General features: G+C 27.6%; 1 protein-coding gene and 1 pseudogene across 2 annotated transcripts; both read right to left on the reverse strand.

The window, feature by feature from the left end:
• Positions 1 to 5,582: 5,582 nt before the first annotated feature.
• On the reverse strand, positions 5,583 to 9,924 carry LOC113559919 (cell wall protein DAN4-like). 2 transcript variants are annotated; one of them, XM_026965701.1, is made up of 3 exons: positions 9,853 to 9,924; positions 8,803 to 9,082; positions 5,583 to 5,721 (listed from the first exon to the last, which is right to left on the reverse strand). In XM_026965701.1, the coding sequence occupies exons 1-3, from the start codon at positions 9,904 to 9,906 to the stop codon at positions 5,684 to 5,686; spliced, it is 372 nt and encodes a 123-aa protein (XP_026821502.1). In that variant the 5' UTR covers positions 9,907 to 9,924; the 3' UTR covers positions 5,583 to 5,683. The 2 variants fall into 2 exon arrangements, with proteins under 2 accessions (XP_026821502.1, XP_026821501.1); XM_026965700.1 differs by lacking the exon at positions 5,583 to 5,721 and having other exon boundaries at positions 8,105 to 9,082.
• An 883-nt stretch (positions 9,925 to 10,807) lies between these two features.
• LOC113560177 lies at positions 10,808 to 11,911 on the reverse strand (annotated as a pseudogene).
• Between the last annotated feature and the right edge of the window lie 10,875 nt (positions 11,912 to 22,786).

The following is a 22,786-nucleotide window of genomic DNA, read 5'->3' on the forward strand; positions in this document are numbered from 1 at the left end:
TTTTTAATAAATTATATTTTTACAGTTTAATATAGTGGTGTCATGTAGAATTATAATATCCATAATAATATATAAATGTATTGATTTATTGAAGTATAAATGATTCATTAAAACAAATTTGGTTGTTTCATTTGTTATTCAAAAAATGACAAATAAAAGTACCAAATTTTTTATTTAAATAAACATTGAGTACAAAATGTATTTTAACAGTTTTTGTGTCACAATAATTTATAAATACACTATAATTTTTATGTAACGTCATTTTCTGTTTAACGAAATATTTTTGCTTCCACAACAAAATTAGAATTAAATTTATGTAATTTCTATTTACCTAATAGAACGCATTTTTTTTATCTACAGATTATAGATACCTACTGTATACATTACAATATAACATATACAATGTATATTATACATAATATATAAAATTAATAAAACAAAAATACTATCTGTTTTATTCATTTTATTACATTGTAAATTTTTGTCGATTTAATTTAGATTCTTAAAAATGGTAGATGTGAAGTAATTGTCTGTCAACAATGATTTACTTACAGCATTTTATTCATAAATCATTCTAAAAGGCACAGCGAATACCAAATATGTACATAGTACATTAGTACATATTATTTATATATACATTTAAAAGCTAAACATTGAGTTTTTTGGCATTTTTATGTTGAATAATCATTCATGATAATTTTTGTTTAATAATAGTGCATTTTATTTTGAAATGAAAAAAAAATAATAATACCATTTTAAATTTTATTAATAATAAAGCATCGAATTTAATAACGAGTTCCATCGAAAAGAAATTAAAAAATAAGTCGTATACTATTATAGCCACTATGATATTATATTATTATACTTTGTAGAACTAAGAAAACATAACGTATGATATTATTTATAGTGTTATAATAATATTACATAAAACACATTTATACATATATATTTATTTTCATATTGTAAAATTTAACCTTTTGTTTAATGTGCATATTTTTTTTTACAAAATTACTGCTTCAGTGCAACGTTGTTATAATATGTACATAGCTTGTATTGTGTTCATTTGTAATTAAAATGTATAATTTGCTTAATAATAATGATAATAATATTCTGTTTTGTTCCATTGTATGTACCTACAAAGGACAAAGGTAACATATGAAAATGCACATAAAATATAAATATATAAGTCAGAAAATAATAAGGGTAATAAAGGTATTGATTGCTTATTTATGTTCTATATAATATTATATTGCTCCTAGCTGTATAACTATATAGCTATATATACAACGGAAAACGTAGCTACTAGTAAACTATATATTAAATGTTTATATGACACAATATACTGCGTGGTTCTTTTATTGAACAAAACTCATTATTTCAAAATGTATTATGTTTTTGAAAACATTTTTACATATGTATTATTTAATTTTTTATCGTGATATTTTTAAGTTTTTACTTTTTTGAATAAAAAACATACATTTTTAATTCATATGCCTAAACAGAATATTTTTTGGAGTATACACAACAATCGGAATTCGAACCAAGAGTTGCTGAGTTATAAGTATTCAACGTAAGCAGAGTAGTATAGATCAACGTTTTACGGAGCATCTCTTACCTCCCACTCCGCTTAAAATAACTTTAGATACTTATAAATCATAAGCTACTCGTTCAAATTTAAATTTAAATTTATCAAAATACTCCGAACAATATTCTGTTTTAGAATTTGGAATTAAAAATATATATTGACATTCAAAAAAAGTAAAATAACTTAAAAATTATAACGATAAAAAATATTAAATAAAACTGTTTTACTTAGATTAGAAACTATATTAATACATTTTGAAATAATAAATTTTGTTTGATAACAAATTTCCCTGTTTTCATTTATATACTGTAAGACAATGTTTGTATGTGTATATGGTATAAGCGGTCCCCGTACACAGCCCGGCCGCCCGGGCTATCGAATTCGTAGTTCTAAAATTTGGTAGATTGGTAATCCTATACCCGAGGATGTGTACATTGAATCAAAAAGTTTAAATTGTGCATTTTAAAGAAGAGCTCGCGCAGAGATTTGTTGGTCAAAGAAGAACGATATTTTTTTATTTATATAGGATTGCCACCATCCACCAGTAGGCGCGGCAATGGTAGAAAATAATACAATTATTATAATTGAGTATTATTTAAACATGTGATTGATACATGGTCAAAAGAACTCAAACGACCGTGTTAAAAAACCTGTGTTATATACATTTAACGGAGTCTAAGGAGACATAAATCTTCGTGTATTTAATTTGTCATAAGCGATGTTGTTCTTGATTATAATACCTGTATTTTATTTTGAACGTCACGTTTGGATGTATTATTAATAATCGTATGTGATATTTATTTATGTACGTGGGTTTTAAAACAGAAAAATATTTGTTTAATAAATATAAACATAAACCAAACTATTTTCCACTATTCGTTTCTTATTTACAGTGTGCGCTTCATTCGAGGGTTAATTATTGTACAACAAGATTTGGGTGTAAAACTTTTCATGAAAATATATTTTAATTTTAATAACGTCAAATGGGTCATTAAAATTACAAAATGGTTCCAAGATTATTAAATAATCATCCTTACGAATCAAATATTCTATCTACTCTATCTACTTATGCTAATTTTACGTAATATAATTTAATACGTAATCCTTCTGGATCATTACCTGATCTAGTGTCTCAAAAATTTTTAATGTAAATGTTAATTCTGAAACTTTTTCACTTATTTATTTGGACTACAAATTTCATCCTGTATTACAAATTACTTCCTTTTTTTGTCTGTAAATAATTTACATTTAATGAGATTGTATATTAGGGATTTCGTAGATGTGCTAATATTATAATATAGCATCATTAAATCTTGTATGGCTTCAACTGATGGAAGCTGCACATTTAAAGATTTATACATTAATATGTAAAATTATTTAATATTATTAATTTATTTACATAGTCATCAAAATGTTTATTCTCGCCAAAATGTCTTTTATAGTTTCCAATACTTACTTTTAAAACAGTTAATTTCGTCCACACAATCTTATGGTGTTTTAAAAGCTATTGATTTAATTCAAACTGTTTCTCCCGAATTATACAATTCAGATATGGTATCGAATGTATCTTAAATCATCATATTGCCGTTATTATCATACTTATAACAGTTAAAACTAGAAACGCTTGATAATAGTAGGAAAAGATAAGATTTATGTTTTATTTTTAAATTAACCAACTGGGATATTAATTACTGAAAATTGATTTCTTATCGAGTTTTAATGTTCCAATTCGTAGAATTATACAGTTGAATACTTTTTATGGGACATTCCAGTGTTCGAATTATTGTAAAAATTCCCCTATAAATAGATTTATGTAATTTGTAATTCTGTTACAAAATATTTAAATATTGATCTGTTTTCTTATGTCTCAATAAATAATTTTAATTATTATCTAAATAGTCTTTTGGCTGGATAATTACATTATATTTCATTATCATTCACTAAAGAAAATGATTAAAAATATATAATAATGAAACTTAACTTAAACGTATAAACATTTTTATCATTATACATTTTTAATCATTTTCTTTTAGTGATTTTTTTTTTATGTTTACAACATTACATACATATATTATACTTAAATATTTCTATTTACCGATTATATCACCATTTGTTAGTTTGTGACTTAATAAGTATATTATATTTAAATTAACTGTCATTTAAACAACAAAATATGATTGTAAATCCTAAACGTATGCCTGATTAAATACGAAAATAAATGTTGGAAAAAAGTTACATTTTTGTTGGTAGCTTCCTACAAAACTTGGGTTGTTTCATTAATTTTGAAAATTACAATTACGACTCGAGTTTAATTTAGTTTAGAACATGTTCATACTATTATTATATTATAAAGCTTACCATTTTATAGTTTCGAATAACTTTTAACCAAAGTAACATTTACATTTGAGTTACACCAATAATAATATACGTTTGTTTTGTGAAATTCTCCATATAATATTAGCATTTGAATTGTTTATACAAATAAAATTACTTGGAAATATATTTTCGAAAATTTCGTAGAAAAACTTAGATTTTGAAAGTTTGAAGTGGAATTTTCTGTAAATCTTACTTACTAAAATATATCGAATGAGTGTATTTAAAAGACTTAATTCGATTAAAGTAATATATAATAGTAGTATTACTAACATTATTTCGAATACTTAAATAGATACTCTTAGTCGGGCTGAAGTAAGAAAAACGAAAAAAAATCGACGGGTAATTTTTTTGTCATCCCTCCGACGTCCTCGGCTACGCAGGTATACGAAAATAAATGTACAGTACTACATTTATAATAATATATAATATTATGCGCGCGCGGGCTTAAAGTCCGTTCGGTCGACCATAAAATGAATACGAAAATCTGCTCTTCCCCACCGCCCGGACGCGTTCGTTACAATATAATATAATATAATATAATATTATCCTTCCGTCGCATTAACACCACCGCCGCGCGCGTACACGTAGTTATTTGGACCGGATACGCGCGACGCTGCAAAGGGACAGCGGACGCGGAGCAGTCATCGCCTCCGTCGCCACTCCGCGCAATATTAACCGTATATATATCTAATAATACATATTATTATTATTATTATTATTATTATTATCATTATGGTTATTATGATATGCATACGACTACGGATCTAACGGATAAAAGTTGCGGTAATAATTATATTGCGTTTGTATATATATATATATATCATATTATTATATATTAACTGCAGTCGGTGTGTAGCGCGTCTCTCTGTCGTCACCGTCGTCGTCGCGTCTGTCGCGAGTGTTGCGGCAGCGGCGGTAATCGGTTTACAACACACCGGCGCGCGCGCAAGGATTATAAGGGTGTAAAATGGGTGTGTGGGTCTGTGGGTGTGTACACACACACGCGCGCGGAACAACGATAGAGCGGTCGGCAGACGGGCGCCTGGCCATCATATTGTCGCCGTTCCTTCTGTTCGCGTCGGGTCGACGAGCTTTCTATATCATATTATATGTATACCGCTGCGAAATCGCTCGGACGCGTATTTCGATATAATATTACCCACACAAACACACACACACTTGCGCGCGCGGGCGCGTAAACCCATCTTTGTGGGTGTGCGCGCGCGGAGAGCGAGTGTGAAAGAGAGAGAGAGAGAGAGACACGAAATCGTTATTGTTATCGTCATCCGTTTAAATCGCGGTCGGACGAGGAAGGGGATGACGAGAAGCAGCCGACTTTAAATTATACATATTATTATTATTATTATTATTATTATTATTATACACTGGCTGGCTGCGGCGGCAGACGATATTATAAGAGGAGGAGACTCGGAGGAGTAAAATATATAATAGTGGCTGTTATGATTATTATTGTTGTTGTTGTTGTTGTTGTTGTTGTTTCATACAATATATATATATACACATGTATACACGTTATATTGCATCGGTCTTATGTATGTATATTTTATAACGCGCGACGACATTGCTCGGGTTTTTTTTTCTTAATTCGAATGTGTTCTTTAATTGCGTTTTCCGAAAAGCAACGTCTCGTTTACTGTCCGACGCGCCGTTATGCTGCAACGACGTCCGCGTCAATATGATATTCTCTTCTTGAAAATCGCGTTATTCGTGGATATTCGTTCGCGGCATCGGGACGGGCGCTGCGGCAAACAAAAAAACATTATGCTCGTAGTGATAATTCGGGCGGGCACGTGTTATGCATTGCGCGATTAACAATAATAATAGCGATACAGTCAGAAATAAGTCATATAATTAGTACGAGAACAAGAGTACTATAATAATCGGAAAAACTGCGGGCGTCCTTGTATTGGCCATTCTGGTCACAGTCAATATTACAACGGGTTGTTTTTTACACATTGTAAGAACCAGTGGCATCAAAATGAAATCGAAAAGTTTGAACTTAACGCACTGCTATAATATGCGATTATCGGATACTTGCAAAATGATTTTGTGGAATAGCCATTGTATTAGATCATTATTAACTCTAGGATTTAAATTGCATTTTTGGTAGTGTAATTTCTATTAGAATTAGTTACGCATTATTCATACAAACATTAGTAGTGAATTTTAGAAATGCGCACGACATTAAATTATTTAGAATCAGAATATTTGTAGTTCAACTCGTTCAAGGGTATCAGCTGATAATAAAAATACCACATTAAAAATTCAACAGTAAAACGACTTATAATAAATGAACGGTATTTTTAGTTTTAATAATAAATCACATAACACTTATGTGTTATGCTAAATACCTATACTAAAATATATTGTATTATGCCTACTTTAAATTTAATTGAAATTAAAACTTCTTAGCATTGTGTAATTAAATGTTTTTAAACGAATTTAGTGATGAAACATTATTGTATGAGTAAACGTCATTGGACACATTGTATAAAATACACAATAGCTCTTCAACTGGAACATACTAATTAATAAAGCGTCTAAAATTACTAAAAACTAACAATATGAGACCATAAAATGTAACAAAAATATAAGAATGTTATTATTTTTAACTATATTTTTTATTCGATTGTTTTTGTCCAAACAGTTATTGTAATGTACCTACTATATGGTGTTTTTTAGTAGATTATTTAATTAACGGACAAAAAAGTATTTGTATTAGCTATAAATACAATATAATATTAATTTGTTTAGTTACATATTGTTTTAATAATGTTATTTTAAAATGTATAAGTACTAAATACTAATAATAGTGTGTAGGTATATAATTTAAGTTAGCTTATGATTTATGAACATAATGCTACGAAAACATATCGTATAAATGATTTAAATTATCATACTGATAATTGTTTCATGTCGTTGAATGCATAATGAAATTGTAATAATTACGAGAATGGAACACAAGTTAGTCGTCCGGAGTCACATTCAAATGCTAATAGAAGTCCAGTTATCCATATTATAATATTCATGGTGGGTATGTATTTAATGTTCATATAGAAATACGGAATACAAATGAACAGTTCAATTTATTGAGCAAATACTAAATGTGTAACAATTAACATAGTAATATTTGCTCTGATGTATCTACAATCGATTTGTTGTATAAGCCTCGTTGTGAATGTTAACAAATTTTAATTAATTATTTGATTGTCTATATTTCCTGTTAAACATACCACTAAACAATTTTCAATTGTTTTCGAATCAATTATTAATGAAAAAAATAAATAACTATCTCTTACTGAGATTAAAAAGTATTATTTTGCTATAGAAATATTTTTAATATTATTGTTATAATTATTATTCTTATTTTTTTAAAAAAAAATTACTTAGTTTGGGATTATAAGAGTACAAAAATATAATTTAACCAGTATTATTAATTGTTTTATAAGGTAGTTATAACTGTGTTTTATATTTAATAGTATACTATATATTATATATGTATACTGTCTCATCGATTTACTGGGTATTATGGCCGTTAATAAATTAAATAAATAAGTAAATAAATTTTATAATGTATATGTTAATATAGATCAAAGTAATAATTCATTATTATACTAACTCTAAATGAAAAAAAAAAAGAAAAGAAAACCCTAACGAAAATCGTTGGTAAAACTGGATTATGACTGCTAAACACGTATAGATTAAACTTTAAACCTATATGTTCTTTTAAGTTGTAATGTTTAGTCAAATTAAATAAATATAATTCATTATTTTAACTTGTTATAGCTTATAATATTATTAAAGGTGTGTTGTATTTTAATGTTTAATTAGAACACGTCATATTATCATTTTTTAAAAGTACCAAAATACGCATTTAACACACACACACACAAATAGAAAAATTGAAATTCTAGTTTTTTTAAATGATTATTGTTTTCTTTATAAAAATTTCTCATCGGCCATCAATATATGACTTTTAATTAGTTATAACTCACAATATTTTTTTATTAAATTATGGTATAAAAGTGAAATTAATTATTATTCATGCATATATATATATATATAGTATGAAATTGATTTTCAATTAATATAAAATTATCCAAACTTTTAGGTATAGCTGAGAGTACTACAATTAATAAACGGTTTTTAGAACACTAACGAATAGACGATAAAAAAGGAAGTTAGACTAGAATAAATTGAGAAAATATTACGAAATTGTGTTTAAAAAACAGAATAATAAGTTATTATTGGGTTTCCGATAAAGCTTTGAGTTTTAAAAAAAAGTTCTAGTAAAGCGGGACTTAGATTATTCTCAGGCATTGAATATGAAGCTGATTCTGGTACTAGAGTCAGTTCTGAACTGGGAATCGAATTAAATAAAGGTACTGAAGACAACACAGGAGAAGATACTTCAGTTGGAAATGAACTCGATGAATATAAATTAATAGCTAGCTGAGTGGGCTGATCAAGATTATGTGTTGACTCTGATAAATATAATGGAGTGGATATCACAGGAGTAAGAATTGTGCTGAATGGTTCCGATGTGCATAGAATGGGAGTTGAACTATGTACATTAATTGAAGAAGATGTTGTAGTATATAAATTCGTAGACTCTAATGAAGTAGGTGTAGATGATGAAACTAGAGTAGGATTTGAACTCGGCAGAGTTATTAGGTTATTTATATGTGAGATAGATGGTGTAATACTTGAACTTGGTAACTTTAATAATACAGATTTGGGAGACGTAGATTGAGTAAGAACTGTATCCAATAACGGTAACGGAGTCAGTGTAGAAGATAACGCTAATGTAGCAGCTGTACTTGTTAAACGCGATGTTGTGGATTCGGTTGGTTGTTCAGGAGTAGATGTAGAAATGGGCAAAAGTAATGATGTAGTCGTCGATTGTTGAGTGAGAATTGAATTTGACGAAGATTCTGATGCATAACCATAGGCAGTTGTAGAAATTGAATTCGATAAAGATGACGGAGAAAACATGCCTGAAAAATTCTCGATATTTTGCGATAAATCTGATGAATCAGAATTTATGGAGAGCAATCCATGAGATGGAGAAATTGAACTGACATGACTTGCATTACTGATCTAAACAAATTATCACACTTAATATTAATTATTTTTATTATTAATTAAAATAACTATAAGTTATTATAGTGCACTAATATTTGGAAATTTATTTACAAATTTCATAAATGATGGATCGCTAAATATAAAAATATGTTTAATGATTCATAGTTATTAAATAAAACAGCTACCTTGAGTTTTTAAAAATAAAAATAAAATCATAGTCTACTATAATTACGAGGTATATTTATATTATTATATTGTACAAATAAAAAAACGGATATATGAATACATTACATAAATAGGTATGGATATTTCTAAAAGTTGTGATTGAATTTTCGTTATTATTTATAAAAAAAATAACTATATGACTGATAAAAAAATAATACTTGATAAATAATTTCAGTAGTAGTATGATTTACCAGTTTTAATCAGAATCTCATTTTGACCAATTTTAATGAATTGATTAATTGATTATTATTTATTATACATATTTAAGTAACGAATGATTATAGTACTTTACAGTAGCAATAATGAAATTGTTACCCGTGTTCAAAGAAAATATGATAATTAATATTAGAAGTTTTTACAAAAAAATTAAACATATTATTATCTAATGATATTCTACAAATATTTTTTTTTCATATTATATGTCAAGTACATATATAATGGTAATTCAACATTTTTTTAACTCTGCACACAAAATAAAACTTATTTTTTTATGTAATTTAGTAGAGATTTATAAATCATTTATATTATGTAAATAAATTTATTTTAATAATATTTCTTACCTTATTTATCATTTGAAGCATAGCTAGAACCACCAAAATTCTAAAACTTGTCATATTGTGTTTTAGTTTTGTAGAAATTTTTAATTTAAACGAGTGATAAAAACATTTTTTTAAGGTTTATATACCAAAAATTGTTTGAGATTTGTTATTTATTAAATCACGTTCTTAGTTATTACTTATCATGATATACAAATTAATTTTTATCAAATTTTTATTCATTCATGTACAAATAATGGATAAATAAATTGCAAGAACATACAATCAGATTTATATAATAATCGTATGATATTATTCCAACTTCCGAGGTATCACTTTACTGTAATGTTAAATAAACTTCGTCATAAAATTAAGCGCGATTAAAATTTTTTACTATTTAGTGGTTACAATAATAAAAAAAAATATTTATATTTATACTTAAAAAGATCTTTATAGTTGTTACTGTTCGAATGAATATTTCAGTCGGAATATATTTTTTACTATTATGTGTATATATATATTATATTATACCATAATATAGTTTGCGAATAAGGTTCAAATGAAATAAAATGTTCTCAAAATAGTATGGTTCATAAAATATTTTACTGTTAAATATTAATTATAATCGATTATCTTTATATTCTACAGTAGTTATAAACGATAATAAATAGCGTGAACAAAAACAAAGAAAAACTGGCCTGCCTTAAAAAAAAATTGTGGTCAAATAAACATTAAAAAAAAAAAAATCATAGATAATATTACAAAATCAATTTCTAGTAAACCAAAAACCTATGTTTACGTTTTATTACACAGCAAAATGTCTATAATATAACAGTATTATATTATATCATAATAATTTCGTTATACTATTAAACGGTTTTTTTTTTCATTATTATTATTTATTATTATAAAATTCGTACGGGGACGGTGCAGAACCGCAGCCGCATGGCGATAATAGTGACAGCGCCGAGCCGGCATATCATTGCAATCCGAGGCGGCACGCAGCCGAAGGTCGGTTGCACGTTGAACGACAGCGGTTTTTAGCATGACGGGTATCAATTTCGGCAGCAGCGGCCGTGCGGAGGCGCGATGCACGGGGCCGAGGGCGACATGAACTCGGCCAAGTCGGACGGCGACAGACCGTTAACCGACGACGACGGCGCAGGCCCGCCGGACGCACAAGGCGACTGCTGCAGACGTGCACCAGTAGGGACAAGGCGGTTGATCGGGAAACGACGAACACGTGCAAAGTCGTGCGGGTGCGGGCGCCGGAACTGCTGCAGCCGCAGGGCAGGGGCACGGGCTGGGGCTCGGAGCCGAGCACGGGAGGTCTGGGCAGGACGACGTGAACGCGGTCGGCCAAGGCGAGTACGAAACGGTCTGGTACGGGGTAGGTCCGTTGCTGACGGGGGGCCGCTGCAAGACGATGGACGGCAAGTGGGTTGTTGTCTGCAAGGGGGGAGGCTGTAAGGATTCGGACGCGGACAGCAGCAATGCGGCTGCCACGATCCACTGCAGGTGCAGCCTTCGTCCGAACGATCGAGTGTTGCACACGATGGTTCTGCCGAGCGACATGTCGACGGGTTTTTGTACAAGACGCACGAGTTCGGCGTGGCCTGGACGGGATGAAAACAATAAATAAAAAAAAATAACAATCGTTACACGATAGACCAGTGTTCCCCAACCTTTAGTGGCGGCGACTTGTTAAAAAAAATGTCTAGTTATGCTGTCATACTGTTATAGGTTTTATCGGGTTTTAGTATGATTTTTTAGTTTATTCTTACAATTTTAAAAATAATATCCCCTTGATCAGTCAAAAAAAAAATAAAATTCAAGACACGTGAGTTGGAAAACACTAGACGCAATAGATCGTACTTTGGTTTGCATATGACACGATGATGTACATTTATTTTTTTTTTAATAATTATAATGTCGTTTTAAAACGACGTCACTTACCTCGGCGGCTGAGAGAGTCACTGTTGCGGATAACACAGCAACAGCTATTATTAAAGCGTTCATTTTAAAATAGCCCTGAAGAAGACGGACAGCGACAGATGACGGACGATTGTATGTGGAAAGTTTGCGCGGTGTTTGGATTTTATACTGAAACATTGTACATTGTTGTCCATAATTTCACGTTCTAAAAAAAAAAGTTCGTTAAAAACTGATTGCACAAATTCTATCGACCGCGTATTTGTTACAAATATATTATGTTTATATTTGATAAAAATACGCGGAGTGATTTACCGCCAAATAAAAATAAAGTTCATTGATCTATTTCAGATAATAGAAGTTAATAAGTTTTGACCACATTTCAACTATGTTAATTTACTTCAAACAAAGACGCCTCATGTACGATGTACGTATAAATAAAAATTCTCAATTTTCACTTTCAATGTGCACGAGTAGGTAGATATTTATTTATTATCATTAATGTTTACGACGATTATAAAAATACTTAAACTGATTTTATATTTTTTTTTTAATTATAAAATGTCAATAACGTATAGGTATAGTGGTATAGAGGTAACGAGTTATTAGTTAATATTTGTATAACCCTTATCCAATCAAAAGACATGTTTTATTTTCTCCAACCTTAATAATAATAATATTTTAATATACGATAAATAATAAAGATTTTAACTATAGAACTTTATTGTTATTATTTTCTAAGCCAAATATTTCATTAGTTAGATAATTATATTTATATACATAGTTATGATAGTATATAATCTATTTATTTTAGATTCTAAAAGCGGAAATAGAAAAATTAATTTTACATGTTGTTTTTGTTGTGATGCATTGTAGTTTTGATTGGAAACAACTAACAAGATCAACAAGTTACAGCAATTATACCTACATATAAATTAAAAACAGGTTTTAATTTAAAAAGGTTATTTTTTAAATATTCCATTATTTTTTTAGAAAATGGCAAGATATGGTGATACCTTAAGAAATGTTAGTAAATAATACTACATTTAATTATGATTACATATTTTCCATTGATTCATTCGGCAATGTTTTTACAAACATTTCAAATTTAAATACAAAAGCGCTCCAAGCCCCAAGGTATTGTCCAATTTATATTTTGAATTTCATATTATGCATTATACATTTATACACACATAAGTACATCGCGAGATTATACATTTTTTGAATTTATATACATAATATATATTAAAAATAAAATGATAATATAGAACAATTATAATTTTTATAACCTTTAGATATGCATAATAATAGTATAAATAATATGTAAAACATAAACAAAATAACTGATTTGCAGGATTACTCTGCTTTATATTGTACAACCACACTAATAATAACTACAATAGTCACTGGGAGTCTGAAAGGGGATGAATACATTGGTCTCTGCTTTCAAATAAACGATTGGTCTCCAGGGTTCGTTCAAGCTGTGTTCAGACATGAGTTGTCGCATAAAAAAATAACTATTTTTTACGTAGTAATATGACATACCACTTTCATGACTCTTTAGGGATTTTATAAGCGACTTCCGTTCAAGAGTCATACTTGAATTTTATTATTAAGCAAAACATGTTTTTCCTCGTGAACGTTTATTAAATACAATCATAGCTATATATTATAGCGATAGCCTATACGGCGATACGACGTTGTTTTTGTCATAATATTTATTTTCGTGATTCTATTACTAATTACAAAAATAATATACGTATTATTCTTATCATAACATTATTCTGCTTTTACTATACCTCGACATTGTCAAATAGTGCAACTAACGAGTAACGACGTCTTTATTTATTTTTAATACAATTATTCAAATCATTACCTATATCATAATGAGTGATGGTATATCTAGGAAAAGTGCTACAAAGTACAAAAAACCCGAGAAGAGCACGAAGAAAAAGAAAAAAGGGTGATTCAAAAAACAAGAAACTTAATAGTTTTTTCACAAATTTAAAAACAGGTAAAAACGATTTACTAAAATAAATATTTTTTTTTTTTAATTTTTGATGACACGTTCACTGCGGAGATGATTTGTCAGCCTAGAATATATCCTAGGAATTATAATTCCCAGTGGTTGGTGAAAAAGGAGGTTTATTTTTGAATACACCAATATTTAAGTTTATTTATAATTATTGTAAGCCAAATTTATGGAAAATCTTGTATTACATTTTCAACTCTCCGCTACTTATACAAAACATTATATGAATTTTACCTACAAAATAATTTGCAAATATTCATAATTTTGAACAATATATGTCAATATTTGAACTTCAAACACTAATAAAAAAAAAAATTGTGCCTGTATATTTTATAATTCAATAATTGTTGAATCACTATAAGACAAACTTATGAGAAACTTTGTATTGTATTAAATTTAAAAAATTATAAAATATTTTATATAAAAAAAAAAAAACATATTATTGTAAAATCAATACATTCATCACTTCATTCAGAAATAAAAAATACACAATTTTTATTTGATTAACAATTAGGTAGAATTTTTGTAATTTACTATTTACAATTAATATTGATTATTGAATATTATATTTATGTTAAACTCATCTACTTCTACTACTTCTCTCACATTAACTACAAGTACTATTACTTTAACTACGAATACTTCAACGAGTTCAACTTGTCATTCTAATACTGAATTAGACATTACGCATAGCCCTACTATTTTGTCCGTTTCAACACCTTTAGAATTGGAGAAAGAAAGCCACGCAGGTGAATTTAAAGATCTGATTTCCATAGATATAGCTAAATTTACAGCCCCGAAATCTCCAGTATCTTTAATGATATAACTGTAAATACAGATCCTGCCAAGGATAATAAACGAAACGACAATAGACAAAATACTTTCGAGAGAGATAAATCAGAACATACCCGAAGATTATTCTGTCACAAGAAGGTATTACTCTTCAGTAAGTGGATATCGGTCATCGACAAAACTTGCATTTGAGAGAAAAATAACAAAACTGCATAGAAAATATTGAAGTTATTCTTCGAGTAAAAAGCACTTTTTTGCATTCCGTGCCTTTTATTTGGTAAAGGTAGTTCAAAATTTGGTACAGATGGATATGATGATTGGATAATGTACACAGTGGCCTAACCTCTCTTGAAATTCTTCAGAGCATATTCAAAGCTCTAGCACTTTCTTAAACAGAAGTAAGTTGAAAAATCGAATAGGTAAAGGGCTCTACTTACAATTTAAAATGAAATGAATTATTGGAAAAATATGGTTCAGCGAGTTGTAGCGGTAGTAAAAATACTTGGTAATTGAGTACTACTATTTAAAGGGAAGAATGAGCAATTTGGGTCAAATAAGAATGGAAATTTTATGATGTGCTTGGAGCTTCTTGCGGAATTCGATCCTTTTATGTCAAATCATTTAGCTAATTATGGATACCCGGGTCGGGGTAAGACATCCTATCTGTCTTCTACAATTTGTGAAGAGTTTATTTCCTTGATTTCAAAAAAAGTATTAATGTGATTATTGACGAAGTAAATCGTAGCAAGTATTTTTCCATTGTTGTTGATTCAACGCCCTATATCAGTCACGTGAATGAATTGTCGTTTGTAATCAGATATGTGAAACGAGAAATTCAAGAAGATACGCCAGCTGAAGTTGAACGATTTTTAAAGTTATACCCAATGTTTGACACATTACACAAGAATGCATACATTTCAAAACTTGTATGCAAAATGCAACAGAAAAAAACAACAAAACCAAAGTTTGTTTACATATTTTAGAAATCAGAATTTAGAAGAACTATTTCCGAATGTTAGCATAGCTTTAAGAATATACTCCTGTACAGCGGTTAAAAACTGTTCGGCAGAAGGTCGTTTTTGTATCTCAAAAGAACTAAAACATATATAAGATCTACTATTGGCAAATTCGGTTAAATAATTTGGCTCTCCTGTGCATTGAATCAGAATTAGTGTCGACAATTGACTTTCAAGATCTAATCGATACATTCGCTAACCTCAAAAGCCGAACGAACATAATTAATATTTGACTATTGTATTCATTTAAAATAATAAAGAATAATTTAACTAACAATAAATTTCTATATGTATTTTGTTTTTAAAAAAAAAAGTTGAAAATGAAATGGCGGCAATGTCCTGCTTGTAGGCGGCAAATTGCTTAATCCGCCACTGTAATAATGTACATACAATTAAAAAAATCTTTAAGTTGATAATTTTTTCCAAACATTGATAAATCGAGTACCTTGATTACCGTGTTTATATGATGCAGCAGTTAGTGCGCATTGAGTTATTCCGAGAGTTATGTGTATATAAACGCATTTTTAATTCGTATTAAACAGATGCCAATTATTATTTAATTCGATTCATCAAATGAATTCAAATCGAATTAACTCTTACTCCGGGATTAAGAAATGCTTATAAACGCTTTAATGTGAATTAATATTTTAGTGGTTGTTTTAAAATGTCATTTTATAAAGCCTGAACTAAAAAACATTTGTATTATTATTTAATTTTATTAAACATCTATTGATATTTAGGTGCATATAAACCGAAAACCCGCTGAGTTAATGAGCATTAACTGTTGTATATAAACGTAGTAAGTAGGTCGAGTTTTAAATCAAAAACGTTTTTTAAACACTATGAAATACAATCGAATTCAAATTTAATATTGTTATTATGGCAGAAGCCCAATATTGATACCTACCATATAGTACCCACAGCATTAACCATTTAGGATTTACCCAATTTTTTTTTAAACTCAATAATATGATAAAATCTCCAATTTTCAAATATACATATATATTTTTTTTTATTTTAATAAAAAATTTTTATATTTTTATAACAATAATATAATAAGTAAAATATGTACAATATGTTGTCATTTATTTATTTTTAAATATTTATAAACTATATTATATTATGAGTAAATCACTATTTATACTATTTTCTTAACCTAGTTTTGAGTATTATTGTTATGCAAAATAAATACTGTTTTGTCTACACGTGTGTTAAAAGAACTTAAAAATAGGTAAAGTATATTTCATTATATTATTTATTGTAGAAAAAGACAAATAATGAATCATTTTTTGTTGCCTTAGTATATTTGTTGTACCATATTATTTCATCATTGTTTATTATTAATGATTGTAGTGTGGGTTTAACAGAGAATAGCTAATAAAATGACGTCAAGAAGCATCTATTCTTATTAGCATATCGTTATTTAACGTTCACATAAATTTATTTTTCGTACATAACAATTAACTAAAATGAATTATTTTATAACTTATACAATCACAGTATTTTCAATTTTGATTATTTCAGCGACTGCATTTAATGAATATATCAATGATTTTTACGGTATGATCATATTATTTATTGTTTTATTTTAATTATTATTGTATTGCTATTCATACTGAACTATACAAATGCTTGCATTGTTTTTCTTAGTCGTGTTAAGAAATACTCCTGAATTGAGCGTAGCAGATGCTGGTAAAATTTATTAATGTATTTATTTTTTATTTTTTGTTGTATTAATATATATAAATATGATGGTTTGTATATTCCGTTATAATTTATCTAGAAACTAAAACCAATTATTCATACCTATTTTTCTATTAAACTAGAGAACAATATAAATTACATCATATCTTACTTTTAATTTTTACACAATATTAATAATATATATATATATATAGGTAATAAAATTGTTAAGCTTGAAGGTTTATTAAAAAATTGTATTGTTTATAATAGAAAAAAATGTTAAATCTGCTCTACATAAAATTAAAATATACCGAGTAAATCAAGTTGTAGTATATAAATAAGTTATTATTTATCACTAATAAAATATAACATACTATATTCTTTTGACACATTGCCATTGTCATTTTAGAAAGATACTTAATATTAAAGTTTCTTAAAAACTATAAATTTAATATTTATTTCTACATTAGTTTAGAATAAAATAAATTTAATTGTTTAAAATTTGAAAAATATTAAAATGCATACAAAAGAATTGGAGTGATTGTAGAATCGTATGGATATATCTTATTAAATGTATCAATGCGATTTTAGAGTCTATTACAGGGCAGGGATGGCCAAACCGTGGTGCTCGCATTTTATCATAACATTTTACAAAAAAAAATGTTTTAATATGAAATCATATAATTTATATATAAATTATATGATAAGGGGCCGCATATAAAGGAGGACTTTTTCATAAAAATATCAAATATTATAAATATTAAATATAAAATTATATCATAATATGATTTTTTTTTTTTACGTTTTGGCTCTTTCGTATTTATTAATATATTTGGTGGCTCACGAGTCTCTTCTCACTGGCCATCCATGGACTATATATTATGTCATGTAAACATCATTATATCATAATAATACTATATTACTCTAAAATATTTTTTTCAGCCGATTGCAAATGTATATTTTTTAACTTATAATTAGTAAATGAATGGAAATTTAAATGATTTTAATATTTAGTATTAAAAGGTTGATATATTATTAAATTATGTATTTTTAGATGATGGTTGAGTTTACTCACCATTATTCTAAATAATAAATTTATAAAACTATTAATACTAAAACTAATGTTGATTGGTGATTCTCATTTTCAATTCAATTTGTCGTATTCTTATATTTAAAATTGTTATAGCTATAAGAAAAATATATTAAGATATGTGTGTGTGTGTGTGTGTGTGTGTTTGTCTATAAACAATTATTAGTAAAAAGTCTTCTAGAATCTTAAACTTTAATTGTAGTTTATGATAATAAATTGAACCTAGCAGCTACTTCTAAACATTTAAAAAATCTAGTATGTATGAAATTAATCGGTGAACAAAAAAAAAATAATATGGAATATTTAATAGAAATCCAATTTTTGACAAAAATTGATAAAATAAAAATAAACAACCATAAAGGCACATGGAATATTGAACTAGTTTTTATAATTTTATTTTTTATACATTTTTTGAAATATTTGAACCTATTAAAAGATATTTTTCATTTATTTATTTTAATTTTTTTCAATAAATAAAAATAATTTAGACTAAAGTCTTAGAAAATATAATACGATTCTTAATATGCTCTAAGCAGCTTTAAGTTATCTCATATCTTTTTTACATTCAAAACATTGTACATATATGTAACACATTGATAGAACTGCAAATATAGAATTGTAAAAATAAATCACAAAATATTCGGAGAATCATAGTATGTTAAGCTCTTCGTTTGGATGGTTAAAACGATATTAGTTTATTTAATATTTTTAAACTATAAATTTATCAATTTTTGATGTTATAGTTATACAATATAATAATTTAATATTATTAAATTTAACAGATTTTCTAATAAATATTGCTCAAGTTGAAGGTAAGTCATTATATGTTACGGGGTAGTACTTTAATAAACTTCTTTGATGAATGTTAGACTCGGTTATAAGCATAAAATATTATAATCTAAAAACAAAATAAACTATTTTAGTTTTAAATGTTTGATTACTTCAGTTTTATTGAATGACACCATGGAAGGGAAATAGTGTTAGATAAGTTGTAGTCACTGAGTTTATTTTTAAGTAAGTGATAGCTGAATGATGACTTACATTATTGAAGGATGGTACATTTTGTTGGAGATTATAAATGTAGCTACACCATCCGATTCGGTTTGTTCTTGACCAACCACAATATGTATAAGGACGTGGTCAAATAAATTGCGCCTAGAACATCGGGTGTTACTTATATGGGGTTACACCTATTGCGGCTAGTGATGCAGATATAATGCATTGTTGTATTTTAATGGAACGAATTGATTGCTAAATATATATATTGTGTCCTATAATATAATTGTATAATACCATTCATTTTAGAACCTTTTTTGTACCGGCGAAATAGATATATTAGTCTTTATTGTTTATTTATTTTACATACTTACTAAAAACGCCCGTAGCGAGATATTTTGACTAACATCTTTACTTTCTTGATGTTAATCAAGTAAGTATGGTGATTGAAATGAAAAAAGACAGAATTTTTTACTTCAAAGAATTCGTATTAAATGGGAAAATAATAAAAATATAACTAATTTATAATGAGTAGGTGGATCATTAGGCTAGGTTTAACACAAAATATTAATGACAACCACCCGATATCACACCCAAGCGGTATAACGATTTGAATCTACAAAAATGTCCGCGTGAAAAGTCCCAAAATTTCTATTTTTTTAACTTTTCTCCAAAACTGTTATAGCTAAAAAAATTGGTTGATAGTTCATTAAAAAGGGGTGATCAAGTAGATACAAAATGTCGAATTAAAAATTTTCAAATAGAATATTTTTTATTAAATTAATTTTTTCATAATTAAATAAATAGTTATTTCTTGTAAAATTTTCATTTAGCATAGTAGATTACCGAAACCGGAGAACGGATTTTGTTATTTGGGGTCTTGTTATATTCACATTGGCTAGGATAAGTGCTGTGAAGATTTTTTGAGTTAATTTTCAATCGTTAACCTACTACAAAGCTATAAAGCTGAAAAATATAAAAACACGCCTAATAAAATGTGTTTTAATTTGTTTTAAAGTATCGGTGCTGGAGATTGAAGGTAATTATTTGAAAACAAAAAAAAAAACCAAATTTCAATATTATCTATAGCGGATGTATACATTTCATTAGTTAAACTATTGATATTAGATCAAAATATTAAATGTGACACAATTAATTCGATTAATCTAATCATTATACACGTTAATAAAACTACTGCTAACTTAGTGAATTTATATTATATTAACTAAATAAAACTCACACACGAAAGGTATGGCAACACAATTATTTCGGTAAATAGAAACACAAACATGCTCAGCCCAATGTATAAAACTATTTAGCTTATTGTTTGTACTATTTGAATAAAGTTATATAACTAAAATCACACGTATCAACGGAGAAAATTCGAATTGCGAAGTCCATCAAAAGGAAATGAGTTGTCTAGAAAACCAAATGTTATAGGACAGGGGCGGATCCAGACCAAGATAACAGTGGCGGAGATTTTTAAAGGGCATACATTAATTTTGATTAAGTATTTATTTAGGTACATACATATGTTACTTTCCACAGTCTCGTACAGAACAAAAAAATAAATATTTTTTATAGTCATAGTAATAAAAAAATATGTCACTATCATTTTGTTGCCCTTGAAGTATAATTACGTCAAAAATTATAATCAGGGACTTCAAATTATTTTTTTTTCACTCCTATCGCCACCTACTGGATCCGCCACTGTATGGAGATGAGTATCACGACTTTCACTCTTACTGAGATCATAATATTACATGAGGGAGTGTGTCACAAAGAGCTTGTCGAATGGTTTGAAAATAGGATTCATCAGGAGAAAATAGTTAACAATATTGAAAACAATTATATTTGGTAATTTATAACTTTGTTTAAATAGTATTCAATTGAATAAATGTATATAAATATTAATAGACAAACAATAATTGTTGTCGGAAGATACATAGTTTTCTAGAGTTGGATCTTCACACCAATGTCACCACAAAAAACATTTCTCGAAATAAATATTTTATGTTTATATATTTTAATGACATATAATTATTTATGTTTTTATATGATAATAATTAAATATATAAAATATATAAAAATAAACTGTTTCTACGTGTTTATTATTTTTAATAATTATTTATCTTTATTTTTTAGTAATACATCGTACGTATTTCAGTGGTCTTTTTTTTAAATAAAATAATTAAGTAGATTATCCAATTTTAGGTGAAGTATATAATTTGACTAAAATACGATGATATTGTAATCATTTTTTACATTAGTTCTCTAAAAATAGAGCAACTATACATTTCTGAAAACTCTTGAATATAATACAAAGACACAATTTATAAACTATTGATTTTAATATTTAAATGTTAAACAATTAATTCGATTATTCTAATCATTGCACACGTTAATAAGTACTGCAACTTAGTGAATTTATATTATATTAACTAAATAAAACCTATATATGAAAGGTATGGTAACACAATTATTTGGGCAATAAAACCACAAACATGGCCATGTCAATGTAATAAATTATTATGCTCATTGTTTGTACTATTTGAATAAAATTATATAACTAAAATAACACGCATCAAACTATCAACGAAGAAAAGTCGAACTGGGAAGTCCACCAAAAGGAAACGAGTTGACTAGAAAACCAAATGTTATATTGAGATGACTACCACGACTTCCACTCTTACTGAGATCATAATATTATATGAGGGAGTGTGTCATAAAGAGCTTGTCGGATGGTTTATTAATTGGATTGGCCAGGAGAAAGAAATTAAAAATATTGGAAACAATTATATTTTGTAATTTATAATTTTGTATTAAATAAATGTAGTAGAAGATTGACTAAAATGTATACAAATATTAATGGACAAACAATAAGTGTTGAGGGGGGTGCATATTTCTAGAGTTGGACAGTAACACCAATGTAATCACAAAAAAATCATAAATTATGATAAATAAAATCAAATCAATTTTATGAAATATTTCATAAATATAAAACAATATGGTTCTACTTGTTAATTATTGTAAATAATTATTTATCTATATTTTTTAGAAAATATAAGTATGTATTTTCTGAGGCTTTTTTTAAATTAAAAAATTAAGTAGATTATCCACTTTTAGGTTAGGGATAGAAATAGTCTAAATAAAAAAAATATTGTAAACATTTAAAGATTAATGATAACCGCACGAAACTGTGCCATTGTCACAGGTATTAAGTTTATTGAAGTGTTATTGAACATCAAAGTCAAATCGTCTGCAATTTTATCTTTAATGTGTTTAAGTAACTCAGTATTTAACACGATTCACTTCTTCTTTTTACGCCCCACGAGCCACTATTGATTACTATTAGTACTTGGCAAACGATACATTAAGGCTATTAAACGTCAAACGTCAATGTGGATCCTAACTGTA

Source organism: Rhopalosiphum maidis, chromosome 4 (genome assembly GCF_003676215.2).
Source record: "Rhopalosiphum maidis isolate BTI-1 chromosome 4, ASM367621v3, whole genome shotgun sequence".
Taxonomy (NCBI): domain Eukaryota; kingdom Metazoa; phylum Arthropoda; class Insecta; order Hemiptera; family Aphididae; genus Rhopalosiphum; species Rhopalosiphum maidis.